Consider the following 22,847-nt stretch of genomic DNA (forward strand, 5'->3'; position numbering starts at 1 on the left):
TGGTAAGCTTCTGTGTCTATAGGAGTTTTTTTTATATATATTTGTTTCCATCTGCTTTGAGTTAATAAGGTTAAGAATACCTAAGGCTTCGTAAACTAAAGGGATATATTTGTTTATTCAGAAACTCTTTTACCAAGAAATTAAATTGAGTTATCTCCCATTTTCTAGTTTATCTTGGAATACACAAGCAGTGCCCGAGTGTTAGGTATATGTTTAAATATTACAAAACCTAATAAACGTTAGCATTGGTTACAGATATTATATTTAGATATTCCACAGCTCTGTATGAGAAGGCTTATTCTATTTCCATTTTATAATGGGTAATAAGGTAATGAAACCTAACCTAATATTCATCAGGTTTGAGGACTTGGATTCGGTAACTTTCCAGAAAATTAATTGGGGATATTGCAATAGCAATTACGTTGTTCCTTTTGACGGATTTGAGAGTTTGAAAAATTATTTGTTACTGTTATTAAAGGAACTGTTTAAGGAGTGTTTTCCTCTCTATTCAGATTCAGCCCCATACCTTAACAAGTTAAATAAAACTATTTACTTACCTTTAGTCCCCTGCGGGCTGGTCTCATCACAGCCACTGCTTGGACCCTGGCTGAGATTATCAATATATGATGTCTCAGCCAAACCGATGCTTTTTTGGGTTGGTGCTCATGCACGCCAGTTGCTGCACTGCACCTTTCAGCATCCTCTCATAGATTGCATCAGATCAATCCATCTCTATACGGGGCATTCGGTGTCTTCACGCAGACCGTGGAGATGCCTGATATCTCTGTCGGTCTTGCAAAGATTGGAGTACCACACTTGAGGGGCCTCTAGAGACTTTCTGAGTGACAACCACTATAGGTGGCCTTAGGAACAAATATAAACTCTGCCCTTTTCTCATTAAGCTGTAGTGCTTCTGGACCTAAAGTGCCCCTTGTGCACATCAGTGCCTACTGCAGAAGTGTCCTTGTTGTATCTTGCCAAAGTACAAATACTGTGATTTTATGAAATAGTTACAAAGCATCCAAGTAACAAAATGGTGCAGCATGTGTCTGAATATATTTTGCTTTTCAAGTGGGACAATAAATTGAATTTGATATAAACAGAGACACACGTTTACTCATATCTTATATATAAAGTAACCATAAATCTAATTCCATTTTGTCTTTTTTTTTTTCCAAGATTCACTGAATTCCTGGATCCTTTTGAACGTGTTATCCAACCAGAAGAGATATGGCTTTATAAAAACCCACTGGTACAGTCAGACAATATACCCACGCGGATGATGTTTGTAAGTTGTAAAACAAAGCAGTTTAATGAAATATGTACCTATAAAAAAAAATAACAGGAATGAGTACATAATGTACTACCGGCGCTATTCACTGAAACTGAAATTGTAGGAGAAATGAGTAGATAAGAAAGATTACGTTTTCTAACCTATACAGAATTAAAAAAAATTTAGGTTTATTCACGTATTTACGTTTATTCACTAAACTGAGAGTAGAAGTGGAATAAAAAAATAATAATAATTACCGTAGATCCCCAACTCAGCCATTTTGCATTTTGACAAGCTTGGCCTAAAATGTACAGTTCAATTTCTTCTCCACATTTTAGTTGAATGAATAAACCAGTGGGAGAATAGGTCAGGAAGTTCCCATGAAACAGGTTGAAGTCCATAAAAATCTTCCTAACCTGGAAGGATTAATATATACAGGTGATACTCAAAAAATGTGAATATCGTGCAAAAGTTAATTTATTTAAGTCAGTGGTAGTCAACCTTTTTCTACCTACCGCCCACTAATGCATCTTTTTGGTTGAAAAAATGTCCTTACCGCCCACCAGTTTTCGCGCAAATGCAGAATATTTTTAAGAAAGGGGGGTGTTTTTTAAAAAAATAAATGTACATACATTTATCTTTTTATTTCTACTTAATGCAGGTTTATAAGGTTTTTAACTTTATAACGTTTAATGAGAAAACAATAAAGTAAATTGAAATTACCTTTACTAGTGATTAATGAGATCCTTGAGGTTGATGCTGCGAGACTAAATATTTGATATCTGGTTCGATTTTCGTAAGGAACAAACAAAGGTCTCTTTCAGTGATATTCAGACGACTTCTCTGTTTGCGCATAATAGGATTTCTCATTTGTGCGTCAGCTCATCTCCTCTCCCTCCTCAATTCCCCTCCCCACCTTTTATTCCCCTTTTTTTCTATTTTTTAACCGTCCTTATAGCAATGCCCAGTAGGAAGGCTGAGCTAGGTAGCCCACTTACTATAGTCCACTATAACATACAGACATACACACAGGACACACACACAGGACACACACACAAAGACACAGACAGGCACACATACAAAGACACAGACAGGCACACATACACACACACACGTATGTGTGCCTGTCTATGTCTTTGTATGTGTGTGTGTCCTGTGTGTGTGTGTCCTGTGTGTGTGTGTGTCCTGTGTGTGTGTGTGTCCTGTGTGTGTGTGTGTGTCCTGTGTGTGTGTGTGTGTGTGTCCTGTGTGTGTGTGTCCTGTGTGTGTGTGTCCTGTGTGTGTGTGTCCTGTGTGTGTGTGTCCTGTGTGTGTGTGTCCTGTGTGTGTGTGTCCTGTGTGTGTGTGTCCTGTGTGTGTGTGTGTCATGTGTGTGTGTGTGTGTCCTGTGTGTGTGTGTGTCTTGTGTGTGTGTGTCTTGTGTGTGTGTGTGTCTTGTGTGTGTGTGTGTCTTGTGTTTGTGTGTGTTTGTGTGTGTGTGTGTGTCTTGTGTGTGTGTGTGTGTCTTGTGTGTGTGTGTGTGTCTTGTGTGTGTGTGTGTGTCTTGTGTGTGTGTGTGTGTCTTGTGTGTGTGTGTGTGTGTCTTGTGTGTGTGTGTGTGTGTCTTGTGTGTGTGTGTGTGTATGTTATAGTGGACTATAGTAAGTGGGCTACCTAGCTCAGCCTTCCTACTGGGATGGTTAAAAAATAGAAAAAAGGGGAAAAAAGGTGGGGAGGGGAATTGAGGAGGGAGAGGAGATGAGCTGACGCACAAATGAGAAATCATATTATGCGCAAACAGAGAAGTCGTCTGAATATCACTGAAAGAGACCTTCGTTTGTTCCTTACGAAAATCGAACCAGATATCAAATATTTAGTCTCGCAGCATATACATACAAACAGACAGGCACACATACAAACAGACAGGCACACATACAAACAGACAGGCACACATACAAACAGACAGGCACACATACAAACAGACATACATAGACACACACACATGCAGACACACAAACAATGACACATACATACAAAGACAAGACACACATACATACAGACAGACACATACACACACACAAGACACATACAGACACACATACGACACACACAAGACATACATACAGACACAGACAGGCACATATAGAGACACACAAGACACACAGACATGCACACACAAAGACACACATACACACAAGACACATACATACAAACAGACACACAGACATGCACACACACATGCAGACACAAGACACACATACAATGACACATACATACAAAGACAAGACACACATACATACAGACACACACACACATATATACACAGACAGACACATACACACACACAAGACATACATACAAAGACACATACAGACACACACACACATATACACAGACAGACACATACACAAGACATACATACAAAGACAAGACACACATACATACAGAGACACACACACACACACATATATATACACAGACAGACACATACACACACAAGACATACATACAAAGACACATACAGACACACACACACACACACACACACACAGACAGACACATACACAAGACATACATACAAAGACACATACAGACACACACACACAAACAAACACACAGACACACACACATTATATTTAAGTCACCCTCCTGTTTCCTACCTTTAAGGTGCAGGAGGGTGACTTTCCCTGGGGTCCAGTGGTGGCTCAGGTGGATGGGAGTCAGAGTTCCCACTCTGACTCCCTGGTGATCCTCCCGTGCGGCTCTCGGTTTTAGCTGGGAGGAGTGACCGGGGAATCACTTCCTCCCAGCTCTGATGTCATCACAGGGGGCCCGGTCGCGCTGTTAAAGCGCCCAGCGCTGACCGGGCCCCCTTACAATCCGCATCCATCGGGTGGCCCTGACAGCATGGGCCACCCGATGGACACTTTGGAAGGCGGCCCCGGCGGTTTACCGGGCGGGCTGGAGCCGCAAATGGTCACGGCGGTACCCAGTCGCACGGGTACCGCCGGCTTGCACCCGCCCGATCAACCTGGAAATCCCTACCGCCCACCTGGAATCCTGAAACGCCCACTAGTGGGCGGTAGGGACCAGGTTGACGAACCATGATTTAAGTAATGCAAGTAAAAGGGGAAACTAATATATGAGATAGACGCATTACATGCAAAGCAAGATAGTTCAGGCCGTGATTTGTCATAAGTGCGATGATTATGGCTTACTGCTCATGAAAACCCCAAATCCACAATCTCAGTAAATTAGAATGTTGCATGCAATCAATAAAACAAGGAGTGTACACAGAACAATATCTGACCTCTGAAAAGTATAAGCATTCATATGGACTCAGTATTTGGTTTGGGCCCCTTTTGCAGCAATTACTGCCTCAAATCAGCCTGTGGCACTGCTGAGGTGTTATGGAAGACCAGGATGCTTCAATAGCGGCCTTCAGCATTTCTGCATTGTTCGGTCTCATGTCTCTCATCTTTCTCTTGGCAATGCCCCATAGATTCTCTATGGGGTTCAGGTCAGGCGAGTTTGCTGGCAAATCCTGGCAAATCCTGCTGGAAAATGAAGTCAGCATCCCCATAAAGCTCATCTGCGGAAGGAAGCATGAAGTGCTTCAAAATCTCCTGGTAGACGGCTGCGTTGACCCTGGACTTAATGAAGCACAGTGGACCAACACCAGCAGATGGCATGGCTCCCCAAATCAACACAGACTGTGGAAACTTCACACTGGACTTCAAGCATCTTGCAGTGTGTGCCTCTCCATTCTTCCTCCACACTCTGGGTCCTTGGTTTCCAAATGAGGTGCAAAAGTTGCTCTCATCAGAAAAGAGAACTTTGGACCACTGAGCAACAGACCAGGTCTGTTTTTCTTTAGCCCAGGTAAGACGCTTCTGACGTTGTTTGTTGTTCAGGAGTGGCTTGACAAGAGGAATACGACATCTGAAGCCCATGTCCAGCAGTCTTCCCCATGATTGTGATTCCTACTGAACCAGACTGAGAGACCATTTAAAGGCTCAGAAACCCTTTGCAGGTGTTATGGCTTACTTAGCTGATTAGAGTGGGACACTGTGAGCCTAGAATATTGCACCTTTTCACAATATTATAATTTACTGAGATTGTGGATTTGGGGTTTTCATGAGCTGTAAGCCATAATCATCACACTTATGACAAATCACGGCAAATTAACTTTTACATGATATTCACATTTTTCGAGTATCACCTGTATATATGGAGACTACCTCATGCCCTGCTTGTTGCTTATCTGAATGAGTATGGCTAAGGAAGAGTGTAATATCTGTTTAACCATGCCTCAGGTCTGGACTGTCAGAAAATAGCTTAATATTGAATGTATGGGGCAGAGCCAGGAGACTCCAGGCACTATAACCACTTCAATGAGATGAAATGATAGTCCCCTTTGAAAAAATACTATTATGAAGAAAAATAAAGTATTAAATCTGCACTGCTTGTCTAAGAAAGATAAAAGAGAAATAAATCAAACACAAGCAGCTTCTAAAGACTGCTGCCGTTTTCAAGAAGATACATTTCTATGAAACCTGGCATGATTATTGATTAAAAACCTAACTAAATGGGAGAAAATTTCGTTTTTTTTTATGATAGTGTCCCTTTAAGAGAATATGATCAATATGTGTTTCATTTGAGACAAAAGTAACCGCTCTTGGCTAGATGTAGCCTGTAAATGAAACTCTGGCTGGTATTGACGTTAGAGTGTGCAGACATAAAAGAGACTTGAAAATGGCATCTTTTTTGTTCTCCACAAAAGGTAGAAATCGTTCCTAATGACAGAGCCCATCAGTTACAAACTAACATTCCCCGAATTGATACACAGATAGGTGACATTAATCAAGGCCTCCTGTTGCTGTTGGACTGAGATACAGAAATGTTGAATAATGTAAACATTATTTAAGGAAGCCCTTATGTCAGAAAATTTATTAATCCTAGCTGAGCACACAGTGGCCATACCATAACAATGAGCCAATTTGACCACCTAATAAAAATTGAAGATAAGGAGGATGACATTTTACTGTATCTTTTTAGAAGTCTAGTTATCACTAGAGAAGTATTACGTTTAATAACACATGTTGTTAATTTTTAGTTCGAATGTAACTGGCATCTTGTTTTGTTTTTCTTCAAATAAGTGATGGCTTATTTTTGTGAGCAAATCAAAAAACTGTCCATAATGATTGAGTATTCAGTAAAGGATCAATTTTCAATCATATCAATTTGGCACCCAACTCTATACCATGGTAGTAAGTGCAATTACCGTTTGTTTAATAACCTTCACATGCTGTGAATTGCACTCATCACAATTTATTTAATAACAATTTGCCATCTTCTTGCCCTGGAAGTAGCAAATGGATAACACAAACATCTAGACAAGGACTGTACAAAAAACTGATGTGCAGGTATAGTGCAAGAATCGAAAGAGAAAGGGTAGTTGTGCACACAATGGTATACAGTAGATTTGGAAAATAATATCTAAAAGGTATAAGCATAAAAATACATCATAGCGTAATATGAAGTTATAAAGCAATTAAGAAGTTAAAATGGAACACTCACAATATTTAGAGCCATATCAGTCGGCTCTAAACTTTGACAGCATGTAATAACTTCCACTTAGAGTGTGATAAACGATACAGGTCCCCCAGAGATTGGATAAAATTCTTCTGGATAAAATTGCAGGAACCCCAATATAAATTATAAAATAACACTTTATTACATTAAAAAAGGTAGCACAACGCGTTTCGACCAATACGGTCTTCCTCAGGTGCAAACTAGTGCAAGAATGCAGTATAAGCCAAGCCCACAAGGACAAGCATCATTTTTGGGTGCTGCAGTGAGTGTCAGTTGACCTCTACGGCTCCTCCCCTTTTTAAAAGTTAGAATGTTCAGAATCATGGCAAAAAAAATACAAAACGTTTACAGTTATAACTGTCACATAGTACAAATGTGCTAATAGCAGCATCAATGTATTAAATAATAACTAATGATGTTGGTGCTAAATTAGTCCTAGCTGGGAATGGATAGATTTCTACAAAGGAAATCTGCTAATCCGTTATTTTTTTTTCCCTGTTATGCTAACTGCTTGACCTCACAAGAACAGAAACTCTGCCCAAGGAAACATCTTAATTAGTGTAAAAGTAGATATATGTTAAAAATCTACGTCTTTTTGCAGAATACTGCATCTCTCTCAAAGCAAAAAGACATGCCTGTCTCTCAGTTACGTGGCTTGATAACGACATATCATATCTACCAAAAAAAATACATCATATCTCAAATCTCACTAGAACAGTGTTTGTGAATACAGGCACATTTGTCAGGAAACATGGATTCTGCTTCCTTTGGACCATGACCAACGTGATTCCAGGCAAAATGAGGATAAGGGATGGAATAGCTGCGGGAGCCATTGGCCCAAAACATGACTGAGCTGGCCCTTTAACCGCGTGTGACTTGCCGCAAAAGTGGCAATTCATAGTGTGCCTTGGTATGGCTAGATAGCTTTTTATAACCATGTGCGCACCCGAAGTACTGAATGACATAATATGCATACTATATATCTAGACCTTTTTCCAGAAAAGTAGAAAATAATTTTCTACTATAAGTATTTCATATTACATTAGTCTTTCTAAATGTTACATTAATTCTTCTTTTGCTAATATCTTTAAGATGCTATGACTTGAACACTTAATCAAAATGAGGGTTAAAAAAAAAAAATACCTCCTTAGATTTGCACCCACAAGTGGTCTCCCTGTAAAATCATGCTTCCATTTTCTGAATTTATATTAGTCAAATAACTTTTCTTGGTTCTAGAATCTAGATTCTCTGTTTGGATACTTTTTGTCTTCTTAAATCTGACTTTAAATGGATTACTTTTCCAACCAAGCCGCTTTTGTGGTGACAACCTTTATGATGTCACTTATTGACTTAGTGATGTAATAATGTGCATCTGATCAGTGAATGCATATGTGCAATACAAAACTGTATTCAATAATAAATTAATTACGATCTAGTGTAATTAAGGATGTTGTATATTAAAATTCCCATATTGATAGGTATAGCAAGCTTCTCAGCTCAATACACCCTGTAAAAACTGAGTTTGTTTCTTTTTTCCTTAATTGGCTGGTGACTTAAATCAAGAGTGGCCAAAAAGTCGATTCCTAACTATGTAGAACTACAAGTTCCATGATGTTTTGCCATGCTTTGGGTGCACAGGTTAGTTGCCATATTTACATGCCCTGCACAGTATCCCAATTTTTGGTAAGTTGACAAATAAGTCTGTTTAATTTTTCCTATATTTAATTTTTTTTTTAAAAGCGCCAACTTATTCTTCAGCACTTTACAATCTTATAGGAAAAATTAAGGGGGCAATTTAACAATAAATGAGACAAAATGTTACAGAAACAATAGGTTGATGATGACACTGCTCAAATGAGCGTACAAAGAAATGTGTCTGTGAAGTATGAGATGTAAAATTAAATGTAGAAATATACGCCTCTTTATCCTGAAACCAGGCACCTCCATCTGAGTTCCCTGTCAATCATTGTTACAAACTCTGACCTTTGCACCTTGCCATGTATCATAATAAATTTGTGCGTACCAGAAGTATTCAATTAGGCACAAAAATATCCCCACCCATTTCACAAAAAGTAAGAAATAGACTAAGAGGGGTTAGTGTACACATGACACTTCCCAGCCTACCGTGTTTCCCCGAAAATACACCCTACCCCGAAAATAAGCCCTAGCTGAATTTTCGGGGTGGGCTGCAATATAAGCCCTACCCCGAAAATAAGACCTAGGCATTGTACCTTTGCGACCCGGCGGTACTTCCTTCTTCTATGAGGAGGAGGGGGAGGAGCGTTGCGGGCCGCGGCATCGCGCAACGTGATGATGACGTGCGCAGCGCCGTCAGTCTGCCTTCACGGATCTTCAGCGGAAGGATCCATTTCCAGGCGGTGAGGCACCCAGTGGTCGGACTCAGCGGACAAGGAAGGCATCTTTGAAATGTGAGTACCTTAAAACTGAGTTGGATAGATATATTTTATGTCTGGGACTGAATTAATTAAAGGGGGCGGTGAATTAATTAAAGGGGGGGTGAATTCATTAAAGGGGCGGTGAATTAAATAAAGGGGGGGGCTGGATTAATTAGAGGGGGTGGATTTATTAAAGGGGGGTGGATTTATTAAAGGGGGGTGGATTTATTAAAGGGGGGTGGATTTATTAAAGGGGGTGGATTAATTAGAGGGGGTGGATTAATTAAAGAGGGTGTGGATTAAAGGGGTGGTGGATTTATTAAAGGGGGGTGGATTAATTAGAGTGGGGTGGATTAATTAGAGGGGGTGGATTAATTAGAGGGGGTGGATTTATTAAAGGGGGGTGGATTAATTAGAGGGGGGTGGATTAATTAGAGGGGGTGGATTAATTAGAGGGGGTGGGTTAATTAGAGGGGGTGGATTAATTAAAGAGGGGGTGGATTAATTAAAGAGGGGGTGGATTAATTAAAGAGGGGGTGGGTTAATTAGAGGGGGTGGATTAATTAAAGAGGGGGTGGATTAATTAAAGAGGGGGTGGATTAATTAAAGAGGGGGTGGATTAATTAAAGAGGGGGTGGATTAATTAAAGAGGGGGTGGATTAATTAGAGGGGGGTGGATTAATTAGAGGGGGGTGGATTAATTACAGGGGGTGGATTTATTAGAGGGGGGTGGATTTATTAGAGGGGGGTGGATTTATTAGAGGGGGGTGGATTTATTAGAGGGGGGTGGATTTATTAAAGGAGGGGTGGATTAATTAGAGGGGGTGGATTAATTAGAGGGGGGTGGATTAATTAGCGGGGGGTGGATTAATTAAAGGGGGGGTGGATTAATTAAAGGGGGGGTGGATTAATTAAGGGAGGGGGTGGATTAATTAAAGGGGGGTTCAATGTACATACCGGTACCGTAAATAAATAAGCCCTACCCTGAAAATAAGCCCTAGTGTGTTTGTTGTGACTAAAATTAATATAAGACCCGGTCTTATTTTCGGAGAAACACGGTATGTAAATATCGCACATCTCAGTCATACAAAGCGTTCATCAAATTTCTTTAGTTATAAATATATATATATGTTTATAATTACAAATGCGTTTTATATCATATTAATTCCATTCTAAGTCTTACATTACAATTTCAATGACACTACTCTTGGTTCCATCTTTAAGAGATAATGCCTTGAACACATACTTGAAACGGGGGTTCAAAAAACCTACCTACTTAGATTTGCACCCGTGAGAGTCCTACGTGCTTCCATTGTCGGATTATTGCGGAAAAAAAAAAAACCTCCTCGTTCAAAATCCTCCTTCTGGATATGTTTCTCTTACATCTGACCTTAAATGGATCACTTTCCCAGACCAGCTGATTGTGTAGTGGCACAATCTTTATGATGTCACTCATTGGCTGTGATGTCATTATCTGCATCTGATCAGTAAATGTAGACACATAATGCAAAACGGTAGTCTTCAATAATGCATTCCTTATAACCTAGTATAATTAACAATGCTGCATATTAAAATTCCCCTACTGCTGTTAATTAGTCTTGTAGATAAATAAAAGGCTGACACTTATACATATAATAGCAGTGAATAAAAAAAGATCAATGTTTGCAGTAAAGACACTGGCATAGCAAGCTTCTCAGCTCAATACACCCTGTACAATTCGAGTTTGTATCTTTTTTTCCTTAATTGGGTGGTGACTTAAATGAAGAGTGACCATAAAGTAGACTTGTGAATCTGTAGAGCTAGAAGTTCCATGATATTTTGCTAGCCTTTAGGTGCCCAGTGCTTTATTCACCAGCACTGCACAGTAACCCTATTTCAGGTACCCTGCCAAATAAGTCAGTGGCCTTTAAAAGGGAGATAACACTTCCCAGGATTTTTAATTTTATATTTGCTTATTCCTATATTTAACAAATGTGTTTGTGAGGCGTGAAACATAAAATACTTGGAAATCTGCACCTTTTGATTACAGCTCTGAGGTCAAGTTCTCACTCAGCCCTATCTTCCTCCATTGACCACACTCACCCTCACATGAGTGGGGATAGGGAGGTCAGGGAGGGCACACTGAGTGACAGATGGAGGGGGTGCAGTGGCTGTCTGGCACGAGCATGCTGTGCATACTGACATTAAGTTTGCACAGATTTAACATTAGCCACTCGGAAATGTAATTCCGTGCTGTCTAATGACACCTCTATGATGACTGCATGGCCTTTTGGTCTGCACTTTTGTTAGATGCAGACCCTGCATGTTCCTCTCTTGATTCCCTGCATTAGTTGGGTACCTCGGTTGGTTGCCATATTTACATGTCCTGCACAGTAGCTCTGTTTCTAATAAGTTGACATAAAAGTCAGAAATAATTCCTTTAGGGGGTCAGACTGGTAACACCACTAAACTTGAGTTTCCTTGAGTTGGTCATATTAAATGGCATGTTTATTCCAAAATTCTTCTGTGAAGCATAGTGGAATGATTATGGCCTCGTTTTAATCCTTTTCGATAACCCTTTTTTTTTTTTTTTTTAATTATCACAATCTGTTAGAAAATAATCTTTTCCACTGATTTATCTATAACATTCCCCATAAACTTGTGTACATAAATCATTTGAAGCTATTTTCTAAAAAAATTATGATCATTTGTAAACCTTATCCAGATTAATTAAATCAAGGCCTAGCTAATAAATGGAATAAAGTTCCTAACCTGTAAATCAATTCCGTTACATATTTTTTTTTTTTAATTATTACAAATAACAACACAAAACTGCTGAAACTATTTTAAAATTCCGAGTACGCGATACACACTTGTTCTGTAATATAATAGAATGTTGCAATAACCCAAATTTCTGCTCAAAGAGCTTCTATAATATCAGTCACAGAGATTTTTCTTTTTTTTTTTTTACATACCTACAGGCTATTTCATTTCTGACACCCCTTGCCGTGATTTTTGTGGTGAAAATAATTCAGCGCACAAACAGAACAGAGGTTAAAGAAGCCTGTCTGGGTAAGTATGGAACTGGATTTGAGAAATTATTAAACTAGGAATTGCAGAATAGGGGAAATGCACACAGTATTCTTCACGTAGTCTTTATTAAGCACATCTTTATCAAGGGCTTCTTTGAAAGTTTTAAGAACATTTCAAACACCATAAATAGTACAGCTTTACAACATTAATCATATCCTGTACTGCGCATTGGGTGATAACGCCTCTGCATTGTCATTGCTCACAGCTTTACCAACAGTGCGAAGTGAGGGACCTCTCATTTCAGAGCAGCTCCAATACATGCACGTCGCAGCCTGCCTGAGATTAGTGGGCATTACAATCCTTTAAATCTATGTACGAGGTCTGTCCGGAAAAAGTCCAGGTATTGCTAATATAACGAGAATTGTTTGCACGACATCGATGTAACCTGCCAGCCAAGGAGAGTGGAGTGGAATGTTCATGCGTGAACAAGGATGACTTCACCGTACTAGTCAGTGGGGGGCGCTAGATGCCGTTGAGTGAGCATGTGTACTGTGTGGTCGTCACATTCAAAATGACTGAGAGAGTAGAGCAACAAATCTGCATCAAAGTTTGCCTTAAACTTGAACATTCCTCTGCGTAAACTCTTCGCATGATTCAGATGGCTTTTGGGGACGATGCAATGAGAGCACGGCACATAAAGGTGTGGCACAAATGCTTCAAAATAATTGAGTATCTGTTGCGAGATTTGGTGCCCTGTGACTTCTGTCTTTTCCCAAAACTAAAATCCCCTTTGAAAGACCGTCGATGAGATTCAGGTAAATTCGCCGAGGTAGCTGATGGCTATTCCAACAAAGGATTTTGCAGAGTATTTTCAAAAGTGGAAAAGAAGCTGGGAGAACTGTGTGAGGTCCCAAGGCACCTCCTCCAACGTCGTTGTACTATTTACAATGTTTCTTGTATCTTCTTCAATACTTCGATACTTTCCAGACAGACCTCATATATATATTTATAATTAGTGGTCCGGGCCAAAGCCGAATGTAATTAATACATTTGAGCCATACTAGCAAAGACAAGTCAGTTGTGGTGTGCCAAAACCGATGATGAATGTGTAGGCCTGAATGAAGTGGGCCTACCTACTGAAAGAATTATTATAGGGAGCGGTGGGTGGTTTCCTAAACACCCATAGAATGCCCAGAGGTAGCTGTAAGGGGGGCTGATATAGGGTAGATAAACTCATCCCACAACTCCAGGAAAACTGCCTTTAGTTGTGGAGAAGCCAAAGACATAGAAACCTCTATCCCTAGTGTCCCTCTCTGCATGCCATCATTATGGGGAGAGGGCTGAATAAACAGGATGGCAGCTGCAAAAAAGGAGTGTAACTCCCACTAATCTGTCAGATCGTTACAGGTAAATGTCAGTCATTGTGCAAAAGAGTTTTGTTTGCGGTTATATATTTTGCACCCCCTCTGCAGTGCTGGTTTGGAAAATATAACCTGTCATTTAAGTAACGATCAGATCATGTAGCGTTTGTAGCTAAAGGTAGAGCTGCATGTGTGAAGAAAATATATATGTGTGTGTGTGTGTGTGTACACATTCGCCAGATACATCAACAGATGAAAATTCCAAGACATGCCACAATTCTCCAATCTACAGATGTCCCCAGCTGCATGCACATCGATGACATTAGATAATGGCATTACCCCTGGATCTTGAATGCATTTAAAGGGACACCGTAGGCACCCAGACCACTTCTGCCCATTGGAGTGGTCTGGGTGCCAACTCCCACTACCCTTAACCGTGCAACTGTAATTATTGCAGTTTTTTTTTAAACTGCAATAATTACCTTGCAGGGTTAAGTCCTCCCCTAGTGGCTGTCTATTAGACAGCCACTAGAGGGAACTTCCTGCTCTATAGCACAGGTTTTCTGTGCTAAAGCGTCGCTGGACGTCCTCACGCTGTGTGAGGACCTCCAGTGTTGCTCAATTCCCCATAGGAAAGCATTGAAAATCGCTTTCAATGCTTTCCTATGGGGTGCGCTAATGCGCATGTGCGGCATTGCCGCGCATGCGCATTAGGCCTCCTTGGCCGGTGGGCGGGATCAGTCTCGCCCACCGGCCGACGTAGGCAGAAGGTGGAGCGGCGGGGGAGGAGCAGGCAGCGACGTGGGACATGTCGCTGCCTCTAGTAAGTCACTGAAGGGGTTTTCACCCCTTCAGCAACTGGGGATTGGGGGGGTGGGAGGGAGAGGAATCCTGCAGTGCCAGGAAAACTGATTGTTTTCCTGGCACTGGAGATTCCCTTTAAGGCCTTTTATGAACAGTCAGTGTTAACAATAACAAAATGTTCCTATAACTTCTATCTGCGTGATTCAGTTGAGATCAGTACAAACCAATACTTGTCGTAATTTTTACCTGTAAAAAAGAACAGCAAGTTATGTGTGAAGATGTTTCTGTTTTTTTTTTCCTGCGGTAAATTACCTCATGGGTTTCTTCAGTGACTGTGTCCCTAAAACAGTCTCCCAGAAATGTAATTATATCTCCACGGTTGAAACCAACTAGATGGAGACTGATTAAGTGATTAATGTATCTGTGCTGTGAAGAAATACGCCTAAAATTTGACCTGTGAGCAGTCCTAGACTTTAATAATGGCTTGCTTCTGGTATATGAGAGAGACAGAGCCCAGGGACATTTGCTACACTGTATTTTCTTTTCTTCTCATCAACGATTACCGTGTGCATTGAGTTAAGTAGACAAAGAGCCAAGAATCAATATGTACCATACATCAATAGCAGACCTTAATTACCATAAATCACTGCAGTAACGAGATGCTGTCAGATTCAACGTTTCTGTATATCATGTATGTCGAACAATAGTTCAGTAAATGTAATATTACAAATTCTATAAATTATCCGATGGCGATCAGATGTCTACTGAGCTATCGTGTACCTTTTATCGATATGTCTATAAGTACTGAGTGACTGCTACCTTAATATAAACTGACCAGTACAATTCTGTGAGGTTGATATCATTAGGCAAATTAAAGGACTGATGGCTTAATTCTGGCAGCACCTAATATTGATCGTATGCATGACTCTTTGACTCCCACTGATCTCTCTGGTGTCTCTGATCTCTCATACAGCTGTGTCCTTGGCATTGGCTCTGAATGGAGTGTGCACCAACACCATCAAACTTATAGTGGGAAGGTATGTTTTAACGCTGGGGTCGGCAATTTCACTTCCTAGGACTGCATGTTCTGTACATTTAATGCTATGCATAGCCCAGCGATGGCCGACCTTTGACTCTGCAGCTGTTATGGACTATGTTTCCCATGATGCCTAGCTCATCCACAAAAGCTGCAGTGCCTAGGCATTGCTGGCGCGGGAGATTTAATACCAGTGCTCGAGTTTATATTGCTCATGCATCCGATGATTGAAGAACTAATGACATGTCGCTGCTATCAATAGTCTGTATGCTGAATTAGTGATGTCTGCTTTTAACAATGTCCCTTGGTACCACCAGTTTTATGTCGCCTAATAGCCTCATTTACATGAATTGTTCCCCAAGGCACGGGATCGTCAGCATCTTTATTCCCTAGTGCAGGATTATTACATGTAATTAGCTATTAAAGAGAAAGCATTGGGGCCCTTGAGAAATGTTATTGTATCAAGTAATTGTGAATGTTTGGAATAAAGAGGATCTGCAAATATATACAAAATAAATCACAGAAAACAAATAGTTTGCATTTTAACTTTTATTGATTTTAGCTAGCAGAGATAGAGGGGCACCTTTTCTCCAGTAATGCAAGCCTAACCAGTTGGCTCAGTGGTGTTGCTGCCAAGTAGCCAAGTATGGCTAACAGACCAGTGAATCGAGCCCCTTACAGCACACTCTAGAACTCACTATTGGAATCCAAAGCAGAAAGAGCTCAAGGAGAATTCTTTCATGGACTCCCCAATGTCATTACAGACACAGCCAGGGTTATTCATTATACTAGAATCACAAAAAACAGACTTGTAAAAATAGCTGATTTTGGAAGGTTCTCTCATTTCAGTTATTTTGCCCTTGATTTTATATGTTGCTTGTCAACTCTCCACAGTTCTTGATCTAGTGAGCATGTGTTGAATTGTAAGTTAGGATGATAGGAATAATTCCATGTAATGCATTGCAATATCTCCTCATCATTCCATTAAGTCCACAATCCATCTCGTCAGATGTAAAAAAACGAATAAGGTGGAACCGACCGGCTGCATGGAGGATCAAGGCTTGTCTTTACATTGCTCACAGGGAAAGCTAGCTCGGTAAAAGACAGCAACTGCTTTTGATGGTTTCTCTGTAGTATTTTCTTTGAATGTTCTTCAGGTATGTCAAATAAATCATCTGATTTTCTGTCTCTGCAGTAGCTTAGAATCTTAAGATATCCACCGAGATCACACAAAAAGAACTTCAAAATACACAGAATAAAACATATTTCAATGTATTTACTTTATCAAACTTGTTTTCACAGTGAACTTACTTAGTAACCAGCACACTGTGTACCTCGCAGATCCTAAAGAAACGAAATAGTTCATTCAGGGTGATCTTGCCCTGGTTACTGGTCTTACACTACCTTTAATAACTTTATTGCGTATTCTGAGTGCTATTGCATTCAACCATACACAATATAACATTAAATACTTACATTTCTTTCAAGAGAAAAATATGTTCCTAGTTCCAGATGAGTATTTGTGAAATTTTTGAATATTCTAACTGTAGCATTATTTGTTTCATATAAGCTCTCGCGTATTTTGTAGCATATGGCAATAATACATGGCTTCAGACCAGCATTTCAATTTTCTAGGCTAAAGATAGAACCCATGCCGGCACATGCATTCATTTCACAGTGGCTTGGGGATGTCAATGAGATTGTGCAGCCCCATAACACTTGCAGCGTCGCGGTCAGTGTAGAAGAACATTTAAAAAAAATATATTGAATTCAATTCAATAGTGGAACAGAATTGAGGCTATTGAAGCAATACAGTGAAGAAACCAGCAGTTGGATTAAAATTAACCGCTAACACTGTAATACTTTGGAGAGAATGGTAGTGGGCTAGGATTGAGAAAAATTAGAAGCTTACAGCAAAATATTTTATGGAATATAGAAATATGTTTGAATGAAGGTTCTATTGGCACGATGGAATATATACACTACCATTATGGACAATCAGGTCATTCTATAGGTGATAGAATTTTGTGACATGTTCAGCTAGATGTTGGCATTTTAGATCTTCGATGCAGGACTAACAGGAATATCGGATATAGTTTTTGTCTACAACAATTCATATATCCTCCTGGAGTCCGTAGGTTTTGTGGAACCAAAAGTCAATAGCAGGCCATAGCCAAGGAATTAATAAATCTGGTCATAAATAAAACGTGTCCGCAGTCTGCTTACACCTGGTACACCAGTGGGAGCTAACTAGCACCTTTTATGGTTTGTGGTTCGAGGATAAACCTGTATGATACTAAAAAATAAATGTGTAGAAGACCTGAGCGTCAAGAGTGATGCGCCATACCGTACATAGGAGGGAGAGTACGTCTTAATTTTTTAGAATATTTTGCCTCCATCCAAACCAAGTTAAAATTCGAAATCAGTATTCCTAAAATAGCATTTTTATTTTCATCTGAATAACAATATTGGAATATATGAGTCTGCATTTTCTAAAGACATTAAAGCACAGCTAACATCACGCACTGGTGTATATTTCAATCCAAATTAGATTAACTCCTAGGGCACATTGTATGCAGTTGGTATAGTAGAATTGTAATGTTGCTTTGGTAATAGAATGAAATGGAAAGAGGGTGGCTCCTCTAATGAACTGGTTTTATTGCCAGCTCAATATAAACGGTGCACTCCTTGTACAATACAGTAAATGCCAATTCATTTTCATTCATTCATTCATTCATTCATTCATTCATTCATTGTCATCAATGGATTATGTTATACTGCTGCTAGCCATAGTGTTGGCAGTTTGTGACCTCAACAGCGTTTGCCTCCACGTTGTCATAAAAATATAATATGATTTGAAAAACTCAAGAAAAAAGTATTTTCTTATTTGTTATGTTTGTTATTTTTTTTTTTTTTTAGACACCCAGCTGGTTCTATTTGCTACAGGTCAACATTTTTGCTAAGTAGCTGAGTAGCTAAGACAGGGCCAGATTAAGAGCCCAGTGGGCCTGGTGCTGACAATTATGATGGGCCTAATTACGAAATCTTATTGACCAAAAACACTAAAACAGTCATACCTCCCAAGCGTCATGTATATGATGGAGATGATGCTGGAGGGAAAATCATAGGATGCAGCTATGAGAAAACACATACCCTATGCTAATCTCACGCTTTCAAGTAAACCCATACCCCCTAACAGCAGTGTCCAGGAAATAAGGAAGTCTATGGATGGGGTAAAAGGGTGGGCCACTTACACAAATCACATAACCAGAACTGCTGAAAGGGACAAACATGCACAAAAATGAGGCATTTCTGTGTCCCCATGTCTCCCAGTGTCCCCATGTCATTAGGACACTAGGGGACATTGAGAGACATTGGGACACTGGGAGACCTGGGGACACAGATACTAGGGAACACTGGGAGACCTGGGGACACTGGGTGACTGAGACATGAGGGGACACTGGGAGACATGGGGCACTGAGACAATGTGATACATACAGGGAGTGCAGAATTATTAGGCAAGTTGTATTTTTGAGGATTAATTTTATTATTGAACAACAACCATGTTCTCAATGAACCCAAAAAACTCATTAATATAAAAGCTGAATGTTTTTGGAAGTAGTTTTTAGTTTGTTTTTAGTTTTAGCTATTTTAGGGGGATATCTGTGTGTGCAGGTGACTATTACTGTGCATAATTATTAGGCAACTTAACAAAAAACAAATATATACCCACTTCAATTATTTATTTTTACCAGTGAAACCAATATAACATCTCAACATTCACAAATATACATTTCTGACATTCAAAAACAAAACAAAAACAAATCAGTGACCAATATAGCCACCTTTCTTTGCAAGGACACTCAAAAGCCTGCCATCCATGGATTCTGTCAGTGTTTTGATCTGTTCACCATCAACATTGCGTGCAGAAGCAACCACAGCCTCCCAGACACTGTTCAGAGAGGTGTACTGTTTTCCCTCCTTGTAAATCTCACATTTGATGATGGACCACAGGTTCTCAATGGGGTTCAGATCAGGTGAACAAGGAGGCCATGTCATTAGATTTTCTTCTTTTATACCCTTTCTTGCCAGCCACGCTGTGGAGTACTTGGACGCGTGTGATGGAGCATTGTCCTGCATGAAAATCATGTTTTTCTTGAAGGATGCAGACTTCTTCCTGTACCACTGCTTGAAGAAGGTGTCTTCCAGAAACTGGCAGTAGGACTGGGAGTTGAGCTTGACTCCATCCTCAACCCGAAAAGGCCCCACAAGCTCATCTTTGATGATACCAGCCCAAACCATTACTCCACCTCCACCTTGCTGGCGTCTGAGTCGGACTGGAGCTCTCTGCCCTTTACCAATCCAGCCACGGGCCCATCCATCTGGCCCATCAAGACTCACTCTCATTTCATCAGTCCATAAAACCTTAGAAAAATCAGTCTTGAGATATTTCTTGGCCCAGTCTTGACGTTTCAGCTTGTGTGTCTTGTTCAGTGGTGGTCGTCTTTCAGCCTTTCTTACCTTGGCCATGTTTCTGAGTATTGCACACCTTGTGCTTTTGGGCACTCCAGTGATGTTGCAGCTCTGAAATATGGCCAAACTGGTGGCAAGTGGCATCTTGGCAGCTGCACGCTTGACTTTTCTCAGTTCATGGGCAGTTATTTTGCGCCTTGGTTTTTCCACACGCTTCTTGCAACCCTGTTGACTATTTTGAATGAAACGCTTGATTGTTCGATGATCACGCTTCAGAAGCTTTGCAATTTTAAGAGTGCTGCATCCCTCTGCAAGATATCTCACTATTTTTGACTTTTCTGAGCCTGTCAAGTCCTTCTTTTGACCCATTTTGCCAAAGGAAAGGAAGTTGCCTAATAATTATGCACACCTGATATAGGGTGTTGATGTCATTAGACCACACTCCTTCTCATTACAGAGATGCACATCACCTAAAATGCTTAATTGGTAGTAGGCTTTCGAGCCTATACAGCTTGGAGTAAGACAACATGCATAAAGAGGATGATGTGGTCAAAATACTCATTTGCATAATAATTCTGCACTCCCTGTAGGTGACACTGTGATATATAGGGAACACTGGAGACTTGATAAAGACCTGGGTACAGGTCAAAACATTGCAGTGTCCAATAAACCAGTTTAAATCTATCCCAGTGAGTGCCTGAGACTTTTTCTTTTATACTAGGGGACACTGAGACACTAGGAGACATGGGGACACTGGGAGACATTGGAACACTGAGAGACTAGGAAACACTGAGACACTAGGGACACTGGCACACTACGGACATTAAGAGACACCAGGGACACTGGGAGACATGGGGATACTGAGATACTAAGGACACTGGCTGGGAGACATGGGGACACTGGGAGTGCCCCATGTCTCCCAGGTCTCAAAGTCGCCCAGTGTCCCCATCTCTCCCTGTGTCCCCCAGTGTCCCAATGTCACTAGGATACTGGGGGACACTTAGAGACATTGGGACACTGTGAGACATGGGGCCACTGGGAGAGACATGGGGACACAGATACATGGGGACTCTGGGAGACTAGGGGACTCTGGGAGACTAGGGACACAGACACTAGGGACACTGAGAGACATGGGGACACTGAAAGACACCAGGGACATTGGGAGACATGAGGACACTGAGACACTGGCTCTGAGACATGGGGACACTGAGAGACTAGGGGCCACTGGGAGACATGGGGCCACTGGGAGACATGGGGCCACTGTGTCCCTAGTGTCTCAGGGTCCCCATGTTCCCCAGTGTCCCTATGTCTCAGCATCCCCAAGTCTCTCAACGTCTCCATGTCTCGCAGGCCCGGAGCTGCTGTCTGGCCTCTCTGTGCAGAGCTGCTCCCCCACGGATCAGTGAGTAGAGAGATGCTAGGAGGGAGATGCTGTAACTTCTTATCCATGCCTATCTCCACATAAACAGCGACCCCTACTGGCCGGTGCTGGTATTGCAGAAAAATCTCTGTTTATACTCTGTTTATTACTGCAATACCGGCACCGGCTAGGCGGCCTCAAATACCTGAGAAATATTTCTGAGAAATACCTGGCAACCCTAAGAAATACACGAGAAATACCTGGCAACCTTAAGAGTAGTGAGTAAAAAAAAAAAAAATTTTTTTTTTTTTCAAATCAATGGGCCTATCCCATGGGCCTGGGCCTGGAGCTGCAGCTCCATCAGCCCCTATGTTAATCCGGCCCTGAGCTAAGAGGCGAAATGTTGAAAATTGAAAACCTTACAGTGTGCTAGCTTTCTTCTACTGATTCAATGAAACCTTATTTTAAAAAATTCCCAGATGAGATTGGAATACAGAGTGAGTGGCAAGTGATGACTTAAGTAGATCTGTCACCCAAGGCAACGTTACATTAATCAACACGCACAAATCACTGTCTATGTATGTTCTATTAACATTTTCAAAAGCCTTTGTGTGGTTTTTAGATATATTTAATACAATTCAAACATAAAAAAGTAATTTTGTAAAAACCTAGAAAGGAGCTTTTCTCCCTAGAGGTTTTCTACATCGACTATAAAACTAAATACCTATATTTAAGCAAATACAAAACTAGGCCAGACGTATCATGCATGTTTCCAGGTCGAAATTTTATATTTTTATATGAATATTTTAAAGGGTTACTCCAACCATTTTTGATACTAAACTAATTCTGCTTTACAATGCCCTATGGGGCATTACTAATAGGTGCTCCCCCTTTAAAGGTTGTAAATTTACTTGACATCCAGTGCCGGGCTAAAACCCCCGGCACTGATCTCCACTCCCCATTTGACATCATCCCTGCAGATGTACGCTCCAAACACATAGAGGAACTTTTGATTGGAGCATTTCTCTGTCACAGGGCACATGCGTGCAATCTGAGCCAGCGAGTGGGGTTTAATCAAGGGAGTTGGGAGGAAGCACACACCGGGTGGGGGGGATGCTTGTTACATCTGTTGCCAGCGCACTGTAGACGCTGATGACAGGTGTAAAATATACACAAAATTTACTTTTGTACTTTTGGCAGTGTAACACAATTGACACAAGTCCAAATATCTCTGATTGTGCAGCGTTTTAAGCAGAAACCCTGCACATCCAAACTCCTACCACCATGACCACTTTACACCACTTTAATGGTTATAGTGGTTGGAGTAACCCTTTGAGCATAAGAAACAAGTTGTTCAAGTGCAAATATCTTAAACACAAAACCTTGTGAATTGCGCAAAAGCATGTTAGTGTAACACACAGGCAGTTTTCTATGTTCTGTTGATTAATTTTAAGTAACTGTTCAATTTTAAAGGTATTAGCGTATTTGGCTTATTAGTACTCTGATATCAGGGATATACAGTGACAATATTTAAGTGTTAGCAATACAGTTTAATATT

The 22,847-nt window shown here is 40.6% G+C and overlaps 1 protein-coding gene across 2 annotated transcripts in view; it reads left to right on the forward strand.

Moving 5' to 3' along the window:
• PLPP4 (phospholipid phosphatase 4) overlaps window positions 1-22,847 on the forward strand; it is a 156,131-nt gene that overhangs the window by 86,506 nt on the left and 46,778 nt on the right. Inside the window, exons 2-4 of one of the 2 annotated variants that reach the window (XM_063434717.1) lie at window positions 1,180-1,288; window positions 12,204-12,294; window positions 15,394-15,457. In XM_063434717.1, coding sequence (XP_063290787.1) covers window positions 1,180-1,288; window positions 12,204-12,294; window positions 15,394-15,457 — 264 coding nt within the window. Of the gene's footprint in view, window positions 1-1,179; window positions 1,289-8,424; window positions 8,486-12,203; window positions 12,295-15,393; window positions 15,458-22,847 lie in introns of those variants that run through there. The other variant, XM_063434718.1, reaches the window with a different exon arrangement.

Source organism: Pelobates fuscus, chromosome 10 (genome assembly GCF_036172605.1).
Source record: "Pelobates fuscus isolate aPelFus1 chromosome 10, aPelFus1.pri, whole genome shotgun sequence".
Lineage (NCBI taxonomy): Eukaryota > Metazoa > Chordata > Amphibia > Anura > Pelobatidae > Pelobates > Pelobates fuscus.